This window comes from Manis pentadactyla, chromosome 7 (assembly GCF_030020395.1).
Source record: "Manis pentadactyla isolate mManPen7 chromosome 7, mManPen7.hap1, whole genome shotgun sequence".
NCBI lineage: Eukaryota > Metazoa > Chordata > Mammalia > Pholidota > Manidae > Manis > Manis pentadactyla.
Window position 1 is genome coordinate 20,048,769 of NC_080025.1, and position 19,945 is coordinate 20,068,713.

Below are 19,945 nucleotides of genomic sequence, written 5' to 3' on the forward strand. Positions count from 1 at the left end.
CAAAAGCAAAAAACCAAATAACTTACCTTACATTGCAAATATAAAAAATGTGCTATGGAAAGTATGGTAGAGCTGTGTACACTGTAGGATACACATTCAAAAAGGATATTACAGAAGAATATTTAGTAGCATGGAAAATGTTTATTTTATAATCAATGAAAAAAGCAAGTTGTATATATAAAGAACATTTTAATTACAACTATATGTGCATAACTGCATATACAGACAGAAACTAAGTACAGACATACAACAAAAGTAACTGGTTACAAATGGGCTTTTTGGAGCTTCTTAATATTATGGCTTATGAATTTGATAATATTTGAGATCTAAAAATATAAAGAATGATACCAGATGAACCAATGGTTTTATGTGGATGTACATACATCCTAAGTTGCACAACTGAGGTTCCTGGCTACCTACTGTGATTTCAGTAGTACTGGCAAAACTGCAATTAACCAAAAGTGTATCTTAACCAATTTGTCTGTTGATGCTTAAGATTCAACTTGTAAGCCTTATTTTTTTTAGTTTGAGTAATTTTAGACTTTTAGAAAAGTTGCAAAAAGAGTTCAGAAATCCCATATATCTGTTTTGCTTAATGTTTGCATCACCTTACTTAAAAGCATGGCAAAAGTATCAAAACTAAGAAACATTGCATAATACTATTAACTAAAAGAGAGTTTAGTAACTTTAGCTTAAGTCAGAATTATATAACCAATGTTTTGACTCTTCTAAAACTCTGGTATTAATTGTGGCCTGAAGGAAAGAAAGAAGAGAGTCAATCAACACAAAAAAAGTACACACTGAAAGACAAAGATGGATAAAAGGGTGCCTTTGCTTACCTAGGAGTTTTGTCTTATGCTGCACACCTAACTAGTCAGAAATGGGAAAATTTCGAATAATGATGATGACAATAATAAAATACATTTATTTTATCTAATGCAACTTAAAAACATTAATAATTCATATTGAAAGGAAAATATATTCAGGTCAATTTAAAGCAAACTGAATATAATATTTAATATTTGTTTTATGCTACCTACCTTTAAAATTATAATACTTTCTACAGTAGTGCCTCTATGATGAGCATAATTCAAAGCAACATCAACATGTCTAAATATATAAATTCCAAGAAGAGGATTTCCTAATATCTTCAGTGTAGATGCTTTGGTACTTATCCCATTCTGATATATCTCAGCCACATCACTCCGAGGGAGTGCTAAAAAGCCAAAATGTTCTTCAAGTTCTCTGCCATGTCTTCCATTCTCACGCATCTCTGACCTAAAGCCAAACAGCCAACACGTAGTTAAATGAGAATATCAACAAATTTTAAAGAAGATAAATATTTCAACCTACTACAGTTAGAAAGCAAGACAATTACTAGAAACATTCAAAGGTGTTACTATCCTAGGATAACAGGATGAAAATCATGTAAGCAACAGATTCAAGAAACAGATAACCACTTATCCTGGATTATAGACTACATTCTGCACAGGCCAGGGATAGTAAGAGCCCATTGTTTCCTGAATGCTGCTAATATACCCAGTGCTGTTAAGACTTAACCTTAACAGCTTAGAGAAACAAGATAGAATTTTATTACAGACTACAATTATTTTAGTAGTAAGGAAATTATGAATCATCCTCAGAAAACATTATAATCTGAATTACCGATACTCTTGAAATTTTGACCACATTTCACAACAAGAACCACTGAAACATATAACATATATACCCAAGGCAGATTACAGAGGGAATTCTGCATGGCTTGCTCTGGAAATAGTTGCAGCAACTGCCACTACAGATGACACAACATAGGTTCAATCATTTGGACAGAAGTACAATTTGAAATCATCAGCATGGAGAACCAACAGTACCTAGAAGGTAATGTGTATACCTCGTGTGTATAGCACAACAGGAAAATTTTTCTTGAAATTCACATGCTTCTAGTATCTGTTATTACCTGGAACACCACTCACAGAATTTGTATAAAGTACACTATGCACATTAGCATAATAATATTTATTTTATTTGCAAGAATAATTCACTGTTAATACTAGACAGGGCCACAAACACGTGGCAACAGTTGGAATTAAGACTAACTGAATACATCATGACCACTCGTTTTTCACTTCCCAGAAATGTCAGCCTTAACTTCCAATTCCACATGTCATCATTTCTGCTCTTGCTTTCAACTTGATGTCAGTAGATTCTAAGATCTCTGTGTTGATGAATAATGTTTAATTCTCACAGAAGAGTTATAATAATAATACCTTTTTTCTGTTTTTCTAATCTCTCAACGGGTTTCTCTTAGTACCTGAAAAAAATTTTAACTTTCTGAGCAATGCCTGGAAGGAATTCCCACATGGAAATACTAACAACAATAGCACAAAAGATGGGAGCAAATCAAAGTATATTGTTGTAAAGGTTTTAAACTAAACATGAATATAACATTGTGCAAAGGTACACTGTGATAAATTCAACATATATAATGTAAACCCCAGGGATCAGGGTTTCTCAACAGTTGCATCAATAACATTTTGGACCAAATAATCCTTTATGTTACCTAGCCATTTTACTGGCAAAAGCTTATATCCTCTTCAGGGATTAAGTAGAATGAAAAAGTAACTTAAAAATCTGCCCGAGGGCTCCAAAAACTTTCACATGTAAATTAAAGTTGAAAATATTCCCTAGAGGTTTGTATTGGTGATAATACTGATAAGTACCTTGTAGTATACAATATATGTTTTCAAAATTACATTTGAAAAAAATTTAGGGCTAAATATGATTTAGATAAAAGGCAGCAATAAAAAATTAGCCTTGGGAACAATTTTTTACATCTAAAAAGTTTTGTAAAAGATTGACTTTTCAAAGTCATTCAGACACCAGGATCTATGTCACCTTGTTGAATGACAGAAGCTGTCTCGAGACTTCCATTTCAGAGGAGACAGGTAAACTGACTCTGAAAAGTCTGTTTATAGTAATGTAATCAGGTAAGAATATGAAGGACATACAATGTCCTCTATTACCAAGGGACATCAACAGCCATCAGATTCTATGCTAACAGGATATTTATATAATCTTAAATATAAAAAACATATGAGTTATTAAGAATAATTTTCCAGAAGTGTTTTCTTATGTTTTTATGCACCAATATCAATGAGGAAGAAATTTCACAATTTGTTAGCCCCTGAATTTTTATAAAGACCTTATGCTCTGGTGTGGAAAGTTCAAAATGAGCCCACTACTCAAGTGATAAATTGGTAGATATGCTCTAGGTTGTGGGTTAGTTGTTATTTTTTTAACTGTACTTTTATTAAACATTAAGTATATGTAAAAGATTTAAGAAAACTTACTGATACAGAAGTTATATACAAGTTAACATTAACCAACTATAACAGAGTACAAGACATAAGTACCTCAAATGGAATGTCTAATGTCATAGTTAATTACACTATACAGAACAGGTTCTAAGATAACTTGTATGTAGTAGGTAATAATTTTGTTAAGTAAAATAAACACTATGCACTTACACACCACCAGCTAATGCCTGTCACCGGCCTAAACTGCATCGTGCACAGGAAAGAGCCTGTGGCCACGTTAGAGCACAATGATAGCCAAGTTGCATGTGGGACAGACCTAGTCCTGCCTTCTGTCACTGGCCTGCCCCACTAGGTTCACCTGCAGCTGGTCCCTACAGCTATGCACCTGTACATCCCTGGCCCAACCCCATCACTACCATGTGTCCATAGCAAAATACAGCATGCAACAGGCAGGACCCCCACAGCTGTTGGCTGGCCCTCACCCCCATCACCACATGTGGATTTGCAACCAGCCCCTGCTTCAGCACAGGCACCTGTAACAGGCCCTGTGCAGGATGTGTGTACACGACAGGATGGGGCCACTACTGCTGCTTGCCCTGGTCCCTAGATGATGGACTTGGAGTAGGTGCTGACCCATCAGCCCCTGCAGCCGCTGTGGATGTCCAGCAACACTCACCAAAGACCACACAACTGTCAATGCTTTGCAAGCCACGGCCTGACCCAGTGAGCCACCACACTGCACTCTGCAGAGCTGGAGCTACCACACCTGCACGTGGAGCCCAGCACCACAAGGTCGCACACTGGATCCCGTGTGCACCCACCTGCAGCAGAAGGTCTATCCTTACCAAATTCAGTCCATGAAGTCTGGAAGAGGTGACCACTTCTTCAGATTCAGATACCTATGCAAGGTTATGAGGCTTATGAAGAATCAGGGAAACATGACTCCACCAAAGAGATACAGTAAACTTCCAACAAACTGGACTCAAAGAAATGGAGACATAGGATTTGCCTTACTAAGAATTCAAAATGGTTCTACATATTCAACATAGAATGGGGAAGCCCTAGTCAGAGGAATTAGGCAAGAAAGAGAAATAAAAGGCACCCAAATTGAAAAGGAAGAAGTAAAACTCACTATTTGAAAATTATTTGCTATTATATAAAGAAAACCCTGAAGGCTCCATAACAAACTGTTAGAACTAATAAATGAATTCAGTAAAGTTGCATGATACAAAATCAATATACAGAAATCTGCTGTTTATTTATTTGCTAGTTTGTTATTATATTATACGTATATATTATATGCTAATAACAAACTAGCAAAAAGAGAAAATAAGATAACAACTTCATTTATAATTGCATCAAAAAGAATCAAATACTAAAAATGCATATAATCAAGGAGGAGAAAGACTTGTACACTGATATAAAACACCGATGGAAGAAAATGAAGATGACACAAATATATGGAAGGATATTTTTTGCTCATGGATTGGAAGAATATTGTCAAAATGTCCTTACTACCCAAAGCAATCTACAGATTCGGTGCAATCCCCTATCAAAATTCCAATGACATTATTCCCAAAACCAGAACAAATAATCCTAAAATTTGCATGGAACCACAAAAGACCACAAACAGCCAAGGTAGTTTTGAGAAAAAAGAACAAAGCTGGAAGGTCCAATGCTCCCTGATTTCAAACTACATTACAGAGCTATAATAATAAAAACATTATGGTATTGGAATAAAAACAGACACGTGATGAATGGAACAGAATAGAGAATCCAGAATAAACCCATGCATATATGGTCATTTAATTTATGACAAGAGTCAAGAATACACAACAGGGAAAGAAGAGACTCTTCAATAAACGGTTTTGGGAAAATAGGACAGCTATATGCAAAAGAATGAAACTGGACCACTATCTTCTACCATAGACAAAAATAAACTCAAAATGAATTGAAGACTTGAATGTAAGACATGAAACCATAAAGCGCCTAGAAGAAAACACTGGCAGTAAGCTCCCTGACATCAGTCCTGGCATTAATTTTTTTGGATTTGACACCAGAAGCACAGGCAACAAAAGTAAAAATAAACAAATGGGACCACATCAAATTAAAAAGCTTTTGCAGAGTGAAAGAAACTATCAACAAAATGAAAAAGCAACCTACTATATGGGAGAAAATATTTGCAAACCATACATCTGGTAAGTGGATAAAATGTAAAATATATAAAGAACTCACACAACCCAATAGCAAAAAAACCCAAATGATCCAACTAAAAAATGGTCAGGGGACTTTAGGGGACAGTTTTTCAAAGACATACCTGTTAGATGGCTAACAGGGACATGAAAAGATGCTCAACATCCCTAATTCAATAGCAAAAACCAAACCAAAACCACAATGAGATAACACTTCATACGTGTTCGAAGAGCTATTAACAAAAAGATAAGAAAAAACATACTGGAGAGGAGGTGGAGCAAAGGGAACCCTTGTTGTACTGTTGGCAAGAATGTAAATGGTGCAATACTATGGAAAACAGTATGCAGGTTCCTCAAAAATTAAAAACAGAACTAACATACGATCCAGTAATTCCACTTCTGGATATGTATCCAAAGAATATGAAAATACTAACTCAAAAAGATACCTACATCCCTGTGTTTATGGCAGCATTTCTTGTAACAGGAAATAATTTAAGTGCCCATCAACAGAAAAATGGATAAACAAAATGTGGTACAGTTGACTCTTGAACAATACAGGGGTTAGGGGAACTGAACACCCCCCACAGTAAAAAATCTGCATATAACTTTTATTTTCCCCAAAACTTAACTACTAATAGCCTAATGCTGACTTGAATCCTAACGTACAACATAAACAGTCAATTAAGACATATTTTTACACGTATTATATAGTGTTTTTAAAATAAACTAGAGAAAAGAAAGTGTTTTAAAAAATTGTCATGTCTCTCCAAAAAATTTTCCAATGTATTCATTGAAAAAAATCTGGCCATCAGTGGATCCATGCAGTTCAAATCCTTGTTGTTCAAGGGTCAACTGTATATTTATACAATGGAATATTATTCAGACATGAAAAAGGATATCCTTCCATTTGTGACAACATAGATGGATAGTAAGGGCACTATGCTAAGTGAAATGAGTCAGAGAAAGACAAATCCATTGTGATCTCACTTGCATGTGGAATCTAAAACATCAAACTCATAGAAACAAAGTAGAATGGTGGTTGCCAGGGCCTAGGGATTGGGGAAAATGGGGAGATGCTGGTCAAGGGCATAAACTTTCAGTTATAAGATGAAAACATTCAGAGGATCTGTAGTACAGCACTATAGTATAGTTATCAACATTGTAGTGTATACTAGAAAGTTGCTAGAGAGTAAAGCTTTAATGTTCTCACCCTAGCAACGTAACAACAAAATGGTACTTATGTGAGATAAAGGATAACTAACCTTACAATAATAAAATTTCACAATATATACATGCTAAAATTGCCACATTGTTCACCTTAAACCCACACAATATGTCAATTATACTTCAATAAAGTTGGAGAAAAAAAATGTTAACTCAACAAGAAGTACAGAGGTTAGGCAGTATATTAGTTTTATATTGCTGTTTTAACAACTTACCACAAACTCAGTGGATTAAAACAGATCAAGCTTATTATTTTACATATACATGGGTTCTAAGTCTGAGAGGGGTCTCATTAGGTTACAATCAAGATATCATCCAGACTGAAATCCTTTCTCCGGCTCTAGAGCAGGAACTCTCCTTTTTGGCAGAATTCAATTATTTGCAGTTGGACGGTTAGCTTCCCACTTCCTTTCTGGCTGGTAGGTAAAGGCTGCGCCCAGGTTCTAGAAGTTACCTGTATTCCTTGGGTCATAACACTTTTCTTCCATCTTTAAAGCCAGCAAAAGCAGGCTGAGTCCCTCATACTTCTGCCTCCTTTCTCTGACCCATTCTTCTCTCTTCCTCGTATTTTTAAGTTGGGCCCTCTCAGATAAAAAGGATAATCACCCATCGTGAGGTCTGTGATCTCAATCACATCTGCAAAGTCCTTTCTGATATGTAAAGTAACATATTCACAAGTTCTAAAGATCTGGATGTGGGCATCTTTTGGGGGAGCACTATGCTGTGGACCACAGTCCGATCAATATATTCAGCCCCTCAACAATGTTAGGAATTCAAGCATCTTTTCCTTGACTCCCTACACCGCTGTCCACAGCTTTATCTTTATCAATGTCTGGCTCTTCCTATAGTCATAAGAGGGCTGCCAGCAGCAACTAGGCCTTATAGGTTTTCTTGCTCACAGCCACCAGTAGCTATTCACTTGATCCTTTCAGGGTTTCCAAGCAAGTCTCATGTTGTGTTCTACTTAACCATATGGACCAGGCTTGTTCATCAGTAAAACAATAAAGGCAAGGGGAATGGGACAAAGAATAGTTTAATTATGTAAGATGATTTAGAATTGTTAGGGAGACTCATTTGATCTCTTTATATACACTGATCTTCCAACACACATACTTCCAAAAATGCTCATACCCACACAAAGCACCTTCAATCTACCTCATAAAAAGGGAACAGCCTGAAGTCTTATCCAGTTACTGCATCTAACTTCCAGATCCATATTGTAAGATGCCTGCATTTCCAACAGGTTTAGATACAGATATTTATGGTCAACATCCTCTTAGGCAAAGTATGACTACAAGACAAAGTTATCTACACTCAAAATACATTGGTGGAGGAAAAAAAACACAATTAAATTCAGAAAAATGAAGAATAACACAACAATGTGGAGAGTTAAACATTAGTACAAGTATATCCTTCCAAAAAGCAGTAGTCAGGATTCTTTGCCTCAGAATTCTAAAGGCTAGTAACCATAGCAAGATCTTGTTCAGACAATGGTTACAATTAAGAATTTCAGTCTCCTGGCAACAAGTCTCTGAAACCTTTCCACTCCCTAGTGGCCTTTACCTATGGCATTCCAACTTAAAACTATCCATTTCTTCCCCCAGATTGCATTTAAAATACATGTTTACTGTATAAATGTGAGCAGTTCCCATTGACCAGGTGGAAAATGATTAAAAGGAGGCAATTGGGAAAGTCTAAAGACAACTTATTTCTGCTTTATCATGTACTTATTTCCTGTTAAATCTCCTTCCTTTTAAACCCATATTCAAACTAACTTTGGAAAAGGTGATCTATGAAACTAGGCTAGAAGCAGAAAGGATCTATGCAGCAAATAGCCAAAGCACTTCAACACCCTGAAATTTTTGTATAATTTCCCCCAAAACCACAGCCTCATGAAACATGATCTGTGCTCCAAGGCATAAACCAGCCATTCAAGTTGAAGTCCTTAGTGACTTCTTTACAAATGAAATTCTTATTTTATAATTTCTTACTTGCAAGTACTCCTTTTGCCATTAGCAAATTCAGTATCAGTTGGAATGCTATTGACTTCAAGAAGAGAAACCATTCAAACTATATGAAAAATAAGTTGGCTTCTTATAACAAGAAATTCAGAAATCAGGCATCCTTTATCAGTGCTGATTGATCCCATGGCTCCATATTTCATCAAGGACCCAGGTTGCTTCCATCTCTTTGTTGGCTGTCTTCAGCTTTAGGGTCATCCTAACAGTAGTCTCCTTATACCCCATGAGTGCTCTCAGTAGCATGAGCAACATGCTTCCGTGTTCACATCAGACTGGCTTCTCTTTCCCAGAAACCCCAAGCCAGTCTGTCTGTAGGGTGTCACTGGCCCAAACTGATTTAGTTCTGGCCACCCTTGGAACCAATCAGTGATAAAGTAGATAAAATTAAGACTCAGACTACTCATCTGGTATGGAATGTAAACTGAGATGTCAAGTAAAAATTCAATCCAGCAACAAGCTGAGTACTGACCATCTTTAAAATGATATCCTTTCACATAAACTTGAAATGTTTAAAAATTATCTTAAACAAAACAAAAAAGGGCCAAACTGATACAAATAAGGCAATGGACTTAAGAAGAATTCAGTTTCTCTTTTACCCATTAAGACCAGCTCAAGTTTCTGAACTCTTCAAAACATCTCTCAAGACTCTTACAAAGAAGAATCAAGCTCCCATCTGTGCACTTGTATCTTTACTATAATATTTGTAAAATATATAAATGTAAAAATACAGTATTTTACATTTATCCATATGTCTTCTCCACTAAGAATGTTAACTCTTTAAGGCTGTTGAGAAAACACTGATTTTTCTCTGAGGGTAAAAAATACAGTATCTGACACAATAGGCACTCAAGTATTTAATGAATGACCAAATACGTGTTTAGATTATTAATGTGTTTTCGCTGAGTTCACTCTTAAGAAGTGGCAGATGGAATGTAATTAAGAAGTAGATATTGGTATCTTTTTGAAGTTACTTGATTTCGCTGAGATCACAGATTTATAAACTCCTCTAAGAGGAGTGATAAAAAGAAAAACCAGCCAGCCAGTCAGTGTTATTAATACTTTTTCTCTTTTCATTCTATTATTCTCTTCAACTAACTATTCTTATTTAATTTTCCTTTTATTTTTCTTTTCCACCTGTGTCTTAAAGCTACTTAAGGATACTTCCTAGTATCACTGATTTAAAAAAAGAAAATCTTACTTAACAATTAAGTGTCCACTGTGTGGCCAGACTCTGTTTCATACTATGAACACAAAAACAAGATAAAACTCACAATGTATAGGGGAATCAAACAAAACAGATTGCAGTAAGACCAATAAAAGAAATATGAAGTACTATGGGAAGCAAATGATAATTGGGCAAACACCTAGGAAATCAATAAATCCTATACCTGTTGGTCATTTGGAATGTTCTAATATGTCTTGTATTGTCAGGTAGTTGTTCTAACTTCTCTGTAACACTAAGCAGGAAATAACTAGTTCAAAAATAAGTGCTGGGTAAGGGGTAATACGAAAAAGGAAAAAATTTGAAAATGCCTAAAAGAACCAAAATCAAAGAACAATGTCAGGAATTCATGTCTGATCCAGCTGTTATTTCAATCTGGAAGGGGCAGGATAGGATATATCCAGTCCTTTCTACTTTTCCTCAGAACTGTGGTGTTTAGGTTAATGAATATGACATCAACTGAATGTGTCATTCCCACCAATTCTCCCAAACTAAGAGAGGTAGCATGTTTGGGTTGAGAGGAATGGATCTGAAAAGAAAACAAAAAAGAAACCAGAAACATTCCAAAATGAGTTTTAAGTGTGGGTCCATCAAGCTACAGTTAGGTATTAAGTTACATGCGAATTGACGAAGGAGGCAAGTTCAGGAAATGAAAAAAATTGTGTTTACACAAGCTCTATTTTGTAATACTTACAAAATGTTTAGGTAAGAACTCTGCATGTGCTCTTATTCTGGAATGTGCCTTCCAAAAAGCAGAAGGGGTACTTTTTTAAGATCGTCATAAACAGTGGCAGTGGTGCTAGTGGAATAGCTGGAAATTGCAGATACAATTTTGCCAAATTAAAAAATCAACTCAGTCCCTGATGAGTTGAGTCAAGAAAAAAGTTACTTTCTGAATACTTTAACGGCTCTTTTGTATTATGCAGGAGACACAAGGGATCTACAAAATGGCTGCTTAATAAATGTGCTGATATATGTTCCTGAAAAATTTATCAAGATTAAAAAATTAGAAGTCTCTGGAATCTGGTTACATTAATGTGTAAAACTTATGAATCAAATCTTGCACTTAGTTTTTCACTATTACACAACACTAGCTTTTCACTATTACACAACTGTACTTATTTTCTTAGTAATACTTTTAGTACTAAAAATTGAAAATTTTACAGTTTCACAGTGGTAGAAGTAACAATTCATATAAGGCTTCATAGTAAAAACACACAACACAAAATCTCAAACTGCTTTCGGCCACAGTAACTTACCTCTTAGAAGTAAAATTTTTTTCTAAATCCTCGTTGTGAACCAGTTTTGTATCCCCAAATTGCCATGATGACTGCAGATCACAGCTTACATCTAACCGGCACTGGTTAAGTATGTCATGTACAAAACTATACTCTCTAGTGTTGGTGCAACAAGGTGACAAGTAGACTAAGGATGAAGAGAAGGGCAAATGGTTACTTAAGTTTAAAATGGCATCATTGTACATGTATACAAGGACAAATGGGTATCTGATATAAGACACAAGATAATAATAAAGTACTTGAAATTTCTGACAGCAGTTGGGGCAACAATTTATATGTAATTCTATTAGTTCCGTAACAGTAACAGAGGTTTCCTATACCTGGTATAAATGAAAATAACCTTGTTTTTCTTCTTGGAGTTCTTGAAAGCTGACACAGATAAACTAGACAGTCTACAACTCAGGTGACTCATTTTCATCTTAAGATGTACACTGACTCTACACCATGTATTGTTACACAAACCTGGTAGCTACTGTTAACACATATTTTTGCATTTCCCCAAAACAAGGCAACCATATGCTAGGAAACCATTTTCTTATTCTGACTGCAAAAATACCAGAACATCTTTGTAAACTGCTGATTGATACAGAGGCATGAGTAATAGGTAACAGACTTTCTCAGGACAACAAGCCAGGTTTTAAGCATTGCTGTATGAAGTGTGTGCATAAAAGGATCCAAACCTTTAAGGAGAAGGACTGAGAGGAAAGCAGGCAACAGTTGATTCTTGTTATTTGTGGTACTTATAGTCTATTAAAGTCATCTCCAACAGTGAATTAATGATTACTAAACTCGTACTCTTAGAGGAAATACAGGGTTACAGTCCTGTGGGCATTTGGTCACAACACTTTTGACAAATGAATGCCATTTGCAATACAGGTTCATTTGCCAACATCCTTGTAAAACAAGCCAGTAACATTATGGTTATGTGCTTATTTGCCAACCATATATCCTCTTTGGTGAAATGTTTGTCCGTGTCTTTTTCCTGTTTAATTAATTGGATTGTCTCCCCCCACCTTATTACTTTTCTTACTCTTGAGTTTTGAAAATGCTTTATGTATTCTAGATATGACTGCTGTGAAAAAACAATCCACCACAGAAGAGTTTTTAATTTTGATAAAGCCCAGATTATCAAATTTTTTCTTTGTTAGATTGTGTTTTTGACATTACGTCTAAGAACTCTTCATCTAGCCCTAGATTCTGGAGATTTTCTCTCATGTTCTGTTTGAAAATTTTTATAGTTTCACATTTTCCATTTAAACACAGGACTCATTTTGAATTAATTTTTGTGTGAAGTCAGGGTAAAGTTCATTTTTTGCCTATGGATATGTAGTCCAATTGCTCCAGCAACATCTGATGAAAAAAAAACGTTTCCACTACTGAATATACTTTGTTAAAAATCAATTGAAAGGAAATCAATTGAGCATACCTGTATGGGTTTAGTTCTGGAAACTCATATTTTGTTCCACTGATCCAAGCTTCTAATCCTCTGTCAATGTCACACCATCTTGACTGGGCAGACTAATTCCAAACATCTTCTATTTCAAAATTGCTTTAGCTATTCTAGTTTCTTTGCCTTCTAGTGTAAAGTTGAGAATATGCTTATTTACAAAAAGACTTGCTGGGCTTTTGAAGGAACTGCAATTAATCTACAGATACATTTGTGAAGAACTGATATCTTCAGTATGTTGAATCTCCTAATCCATGAACATAGTACACCTCTCTGTTAACTTAGATTTTCTCTGATTTCCTTCATCAGCATTTGCAGCTTAAAGCGTAAAAATCCTGTACATTTTATTGTCTTAATACATCAGTATTTCATGTCTTGAGCTATTATAAATGGTATTTGTTTATCATTTTGATTTCCATGTTGTTCTTTGTTGTATATAGGTATTAAGTTGATCTTTTTAATTTTGATCTTGTATCTAGTGACCTTGCTGAACTTATTAGTTTCAAGGTGTTTTTTTTTTTTCTTCCAGATTTCTTGGAACTCTTCTGTGTAGACCATTGTGTGGTCTTCAAACAGGAATAGTTTTAGTTCTTCTTTTCCAATCTCTACACTCTTTAATTCATTTCCTTCACTTTTTCTGTTGGCCAGTACTCCCAGTACTAGTTAAGAATGGCAAAATAGCATTTTTGCTGCCTTCTCTAACAAGAATTCAGCATTCATCATTAAGTAGGATGTTAGCTATAGGTATTTTATATATATAGTTGATCAAGTAGATGAAGTTCCCCTTTAAGTGTGCTGGGTCTTTATCATGAGTGCTGAATTTTGTCAAATGCTTTCTCTACATTATTTGACACAATAACATGATTGTTCTTTATTCTGAAAATATAGATTGCCTTTCCAAAACCAAACCAGCCTTGTATCCTTTGAATAAAACTCCCTTGGTTGTACTGGGTAATTCATTTCATGTATTGCTGAATTTGATTTGCTTTTATTTTGTATAAGATTTCTTTTTTTTTAAATTTTCTATTAAGGTATTATTGATATACACACTTATGAAGATTTCACATGAAAAAACAATGTGGTTACTATATTTACCCATATTATCAAGTCCCCACCAATACCCCAATGCAGTCACTGCCCATCAGTGTAGTAAGATGCCACAGACACACTGTTTGCCTTCTCTGTGCTACACTGTTTACCCAGTCACCCCTACACCATGTGCACTAAACATAATACCTCTCAATCCCCTTCTCCCTCCCTACCCACCTGCCATCCCACACCCCTCTCCTTTGGTAACCACTAGTCCCCTTTTTGGAGTCTGAGTCTGCTGCTATTTTGTTCCTTCAGTTTTGCTTCATTGTTATACTCCACAAATGAGGGTAATCATTTGGCACTTGTCTTTCTCCACCTGGCTTATTTCACTGAGCTTAATATCCTCCAGCTTCATCGATGTTGTTTTAAATGGTAGGATTTGTTTCTTTCTTACGGTTGAGTAGTATTCCATTGTGTATATGTACCACTTCTTCTTTATCCATTCATCTACTGATGGACACTTAGGTTGCTTCCATATCTTGGTTATTGTAAATAGTACTGCAATAAACAAAGGGGTGCATATGTCTTTTTGAATCTGAGAACTTGTATTCTTTGGGTAAATTCCAAGGAGTGGAATTCCCGGGTCAAATGGTATTTCTATTTTTAGTTTTTTGAGGAACCTCCATATCGCTTTCCACAATGATTGAACTAGCTTACATTCCCACCAGCAGTGTAGGAGGGATCCCCTTTCTCTGCATCCTTGCCAGAATTTGTTGTTCTTAGTCTTTCCGATGCTGGCCATCCTTACTGGTGTGAGGTGGTATCTCATTGTGGTTTTAATTTGCATTTCCCTGATGATTAGTGATGTGGAGCATCTTTTCATGTGTCTGTTGGCCATCTGAACTTCTTCTTTGGAGAACTGTCTCTTCATATCCTCTGCCCATTTTTTAATTTGGTTATTTGCTTTTTGGGTGTTGAGGCATGTAAGTTCTTTATATATTTTGGATTTTAACCCCTTGTTGGATATGTCATTTACAAATATATTCTCCCATACTGTAGGATGCCTTTTCATTCTGTTGATGGTGTCCTTTGCCATACAGAAACATTTTAGTTTGATGTAGTCCCATGAGTTCATTTTTGCTTTTGTTTCCCTTGCTCGAGGAGATGCATTTGGGAAGAAGTTGCTCATGCTTAAATTCAGGAGATTTTTGCCTATGTTTTCTTCTAAGAGTTTTATGGTTTCATGACTTACATTCAAGTCTTTGATCCATTTCGAGTTTACTTTTGTGTATGGGGTTAAACAATAACCCAGTTTCATTCTCTTGCATGTAGCTGTCCAGTTTTGCCAACACCAGCTGTTGAAGAGGCTGTCATTTCCCCATTGTATATCCATGGCTCCTTTATCGTGTATATTAATTGACCATATATGCTTTTGTTTATATCTGGGCTCTCTAGTCTGTTCCATTGGTCTATGGGTCTGTTCTTGTGCCAGTACCAAATTGTCTTGATTACTGTAGCTTTGTAGTAGAGCTTGAAGTTGGGGAGCATAATGTCCCCCAGCTTTATTTTTCCTTCCTAGAATTGCTTTGGCTATTTGAGGTCATTTGTGGTCCCATATGAATTTAAGAATGATTTTCTCTAGTTCATTGAAGAATGCTGTTGGTATTTTGATAGGAGTTTCATTGAATCTGTAGATTACCTTAGGCAGGGTGGCCATTTTGACAATATTAATTCTTCCTATCCATGAGCATGGGATGAGTTTCATTTATTGGTATCTTCTTTAATTTCTCTTAAGAGTGTCTTATACTTTTCAGGGTATAGGTCTTTCACTTCCTTGGTTAGGTTTATTCCTAGGTATTTTATTCTTTTTGATGCAACTGTGAATGGAATTGTTTTCCTGATTTCTCTCTCTTCTAGTTCATTGTTAGTGTATAGGAATGCCACAGATTTCTGTGTATTAATTTTGTATCCTGCAACTTTGCTGAATTCAGATATTAGACCTAGTAGTTTTGGAGTGGAGTCTTCAGGGTTTTTATGTACAATATCATGTCATCTGCAAACAGGACAGTTTAACTTCTTCCTTGCCAATCTGGATGCCTTTGTTTCTTTGTGTTGTCTGATTGCTGTGGCTAGGACCTCCAGAACTATGTTGAATAGAAGTGGGGAAAGTGGGCATCCTTGTCTTGTTCCCGATCTTAAAGGAAAGGCTTTCAGCTTCTTGCTGTTAAGTATGATGTTGACTGTGGTTTGTCATAGATTTCCTTTATTATGTTGAGGTACTTGCCCTCTATACCCATTTTGTTAAGAGTTTTTATCATGAATGGTTGTGAAGCCCTTCCTATTTTCTAATGTAAGTACTTAGTGTTATAAATTTGTTAGCAATGCTTTAGCTGTGTCACTCAAATTTTGGTGATATACTTTGTTTCCATTTTTATTCATTTCAGTGAATTTCATGATTGAAATTTCTTGATTTAGAAATGTGTTGTTCACTTTCCATGTGTTTGGAGATTTAATTACTACTATTATTAATTCCTATGTTGCACGTGGTCAGACAGCACATTCTGTATTACTTTAATTCTTTTAATAATGTCGAAATTAGCTTCCTGGTGTAACATATTGGCTATCTTGACGGTCAAAGGAGCACTGAAAAGAATTTGCATTCTTCTGTTGTAGGGTGAAGTAATGTATACAGGTCAATTAGCTCCTGTTGGTTGATATAGCATTAAGTTCTTCTGTAACTCTGAAGATTTTTTGTCTTAGTAATTCTATCAACTGTTGAGAGTAGCATGCTAAAGAGGTAGAAGTCCATATAATTCTGAATTTATTCATTTCTCTTTTCAGTTCTATCAGTTTTGCTCATGTATATTGAAGCTCTATTATTTGGTACATATACATTTAGGATTGCTGTGTTTTATTGATGACTGACACTTTCATCATAATGTAATAGTCCCCTCTGTTTCTGGTAATTTTCTTTACTTTGAAGTTTACCTGATATTAACACAGCTACTCCTGCTTTATTTTGATTGTTTGTATGGCCTCTTTTTCTGTATATGTTTACATTCAACAAATCTATATCAACAGTTTATAGTGAATTTATCAACAGTTTATAGTTAGGTCATGTTTTTTAATCCACTGTGTCAACTTCTGACTTCTGATTGGTATATTTTGATCATTTACATTTAATATAATTGTTATGTTAGGGCTTAAGCCTGCCATTTAACTGTTTATTTTTCCCCCAGTTGTTCAATTCTCTTGCATGTAGTTGTAATATATAATATAGACAGACCTTATATCCCAATCACCCTGTTCCCTCCAATGGTAACAATTCATTTTATAATTATATTAAATACTTCCTCTTTCTACACTGAGAATCACATGGGAGAATGTTATCATTTTTGCTCCAACTGTCAAACATAATAAGAAAACTCAAGAGGAGGTTGGTCTAACATATGTCCCTATATTTTTACTCTTTCTACTGTTTTTCATTTATTCCTAATGTTCCCAGCTTTTTAATTGTGTCATTTTCTGCTTGGAGAACTTTGTTGAGCCACTCCTTTGGGATGGATGTGCTGATGAAAAATTCTTAGTTTTACTTCATCTGAGAATGTCTATTTCACTCTCTATTCCTGAAGGATGTTTCTGCTGGAGAAGAGCTCTAGTTGACAGTTCTTTTGTTTTTGCACATGAAAAATGTGCACTTCCACTGGCCTCTATATATAATAAGAAATCTGTCAAACAATTTTTACCCTATAGATAATATGTGGTTTCTCTCTAGTTGTTTTCTGTCCTTAGTTTTCAGAGGTTTGATTAGGATGTGCTCTGACATGGACTTCCTTGGGCTTATTCTACTTAAGGTTTAATCAGTTTTTTGGTTGTATATGTTCATGCCTTTTGCCAAATCTGGGAAATCTGCAGCAGGTATCTCTTCAAATACTTTTTCCACACTTATTCTTTTCTACTTCTGAGATTCTAATGACAATGATGTTAAAATCTACTATTGTTCCCACATGTCCCTGAGGCTCTGCTTTTCTGTTTTCTCTGTTGTTCAGGCTGAGTACTTTCACTATTATATCTTAAAATTCATTGATTCTTTCTAAATGTCTTCTCAAGTCTTATCTAGAACTCATCCAATAAGTTATTTCAACTCCTGGATTTTCTAGTTCCAAAGCTTCTACTTGGTTCTTTATTACATTTCCACATCTTTACTGAGATTTTCTTCATTTGTTTCAAAAGTGTAATTGCTTCTTGAAACATCATTATAATGGCTGTTTTAAAAGTCTTAGATAATTATATGTCTTTTGTAGCATAATATTTTGAGTATTTTTTCTTGTTCAAGTTGAGATTTTCCTGGTTGATGGCAAGATGAGTGATTTTTTTATGATGGCTGGGTTATTTTGGGTATTGTTAAGAGACTCTGAATCTTATTTAATCTTATATTTTAGGAAGTTTCTACTAAAACTGAGCCATCAAGGGAAATTGTGCAAACAGAGAAGGAAGGGGCACTGACTACCACCAAGTGGGGCTGAAGTCCTGGCTCTCCAGTGACACTCTCAGGAGATGTCTTGCTACCATGAGAAAGGGGTGGAAGTCCATACTCTCAATTCAGTCTCCACTAAAACTATGGGAGGGGGACAGAGGCCTTGTTACTGGTGGGTGTGAAAGAGCTTGGTCTTCACTGACTCTGTTTGTGAGAGGTGGCGACTCAACATCACAGAGCAGGGCTGGAGGATGGCAGGCAGGGGAACTTGTTACTGCCATAAAGAGGAGAGACGTAGGTCAAAGTCTAGGTCCTCTACTTAGCCTTTGCCGATAAGGTACAGGGGCTGTCTTTTCTCCCCCTACTATTTTGCAGGAGTAGGGAGTTTATTGTCAGATAGGTTTTAACCATTCTGCAATATCCCCTTCCTAGTCCTTGGCAAGAGAGAAGAGACTTTCCTTGGTTTTTTTATGTCTGTGCCTATTGTCATTCCTGGGTTGTGGGGATCCTATCTGAGACAAAGAGGAAAAAAAAAGAAAATCCAGAGAACTTATTGCTATGTAAATTCCTTGAGTCCAAGGGTCCTTAGCCAGTCTGTCTTCTCTCCACCTTTCAAAATCTTCTAATGTTTGTCTTACGTATTATGGCTAGCGTTTTTAGGTGTATTTGGTGAAAAGGACAGAAAATATGTTTATTTTGTGTAGAACCAAAAGTATGTGTATGTTTAAGGAATTACAGGCCTGACTTAACCTAATTTTATATAGTCAAAACAAGATGAACATAAAACTAAAAATCAGAGGTATGGAGTAACAGTTATGAAATAACCCCATCCTCCATAGAAATATTGAACATTACCTTTCTCTGCTGTCCTCCTGATCTTAGGAATGGTGAATTTCTTCATTGAACTGACTTCTAAGGTAGGTTCACTGGTTGAGTTCATTTTCCATAGTGTCTTGCGGTTAGCAATCTCCTTCACTGCCATTTTTTTGGTGGCCTAAAATCAACCCAACATTATTAAACAAAAGGTCAATACCTAAGAGGCAATGGCAGTAAAACTGTTTAAAAGTTCTTACATGGAACTAAATAAAGACATATTCTTGGTCACACTCACCATGGTTTCTATTTCAATCTGCCAAATTACACAAAATAGAAAATGCACTAACAATTTTAGCTTTTATATAATATTAAAAACATTCATTGTGTAGTTTCTAATAGACCTTTTTCCTTGTAATTTATGTAATTGTAATTGGGTAACCACAAGCCTCTGTGTTCCTGAAACACTTAATAACTTCCGAAGGAAAAAGTTTATTAACATTTGGTAAAATTCTTGCCAAATCCTTTATTTTTTGAAGTATTTTTCCTAAATACTTCTGTGAATAGAATAATATTCTCTAAATCAGAATCACTGGCTTCGGGAGAAAGTCGTAAAACTTATAAATCAACTACTGCATGACTGTCACTACAACTAAATAGTTAATCACGCATTGCTATTGTTCAATAGTAACACTCTACAAATGGATTAAGACATCATATATTGTCATACTAGCAGGAAGAATTTCCTTTCCTTCCCTCCTCCCTTATCTTTCCAACCTCTTGCCCACCTACCACCTCTCCACATTGATTCTTAAACTTTCATGTAGAAATCGTACTGGATATCACAGAAAAGCTATAGATAGAGCCCACACACAGAGAAATATATATATAAACATGGATTA

The 19,945-nt window shown here is 35.5% G+C and overlaps 1 protein-coding gene across 1 annotated transcript in view; it reads right to left on the reverse strand.

Annotated features, from left to right (window-relative positions):
* The window catches only part of TEX15 (testis expressed 15, meiosis and synapsis associated), a 40,486-nt gene extending 21,274 nt beyond the window's left edge, over positions 1-19,212 (reverse strand). The window contains exons 1-3 of the mRNA XM_036894372.2: positions 19,086-19,212; positions 11,236-11,401; positions 1,041-1,278 (exon numbers count right to left, since the gene is read on the reverse strand). Coding sequence (XP_036750267.2) covers positions 1,041-1,278; positions 11,236-11,401; positions 19,086-19,212 — 531 coding nt within the window. The remainder of the gene's footprint in view (positions 1-1,040; positions 1,279-11,235; positions 11,402-19,085) is intronic.
* Between the last annotated feature and the right edge of the window lie 733 nt (positions 19,213-19,945).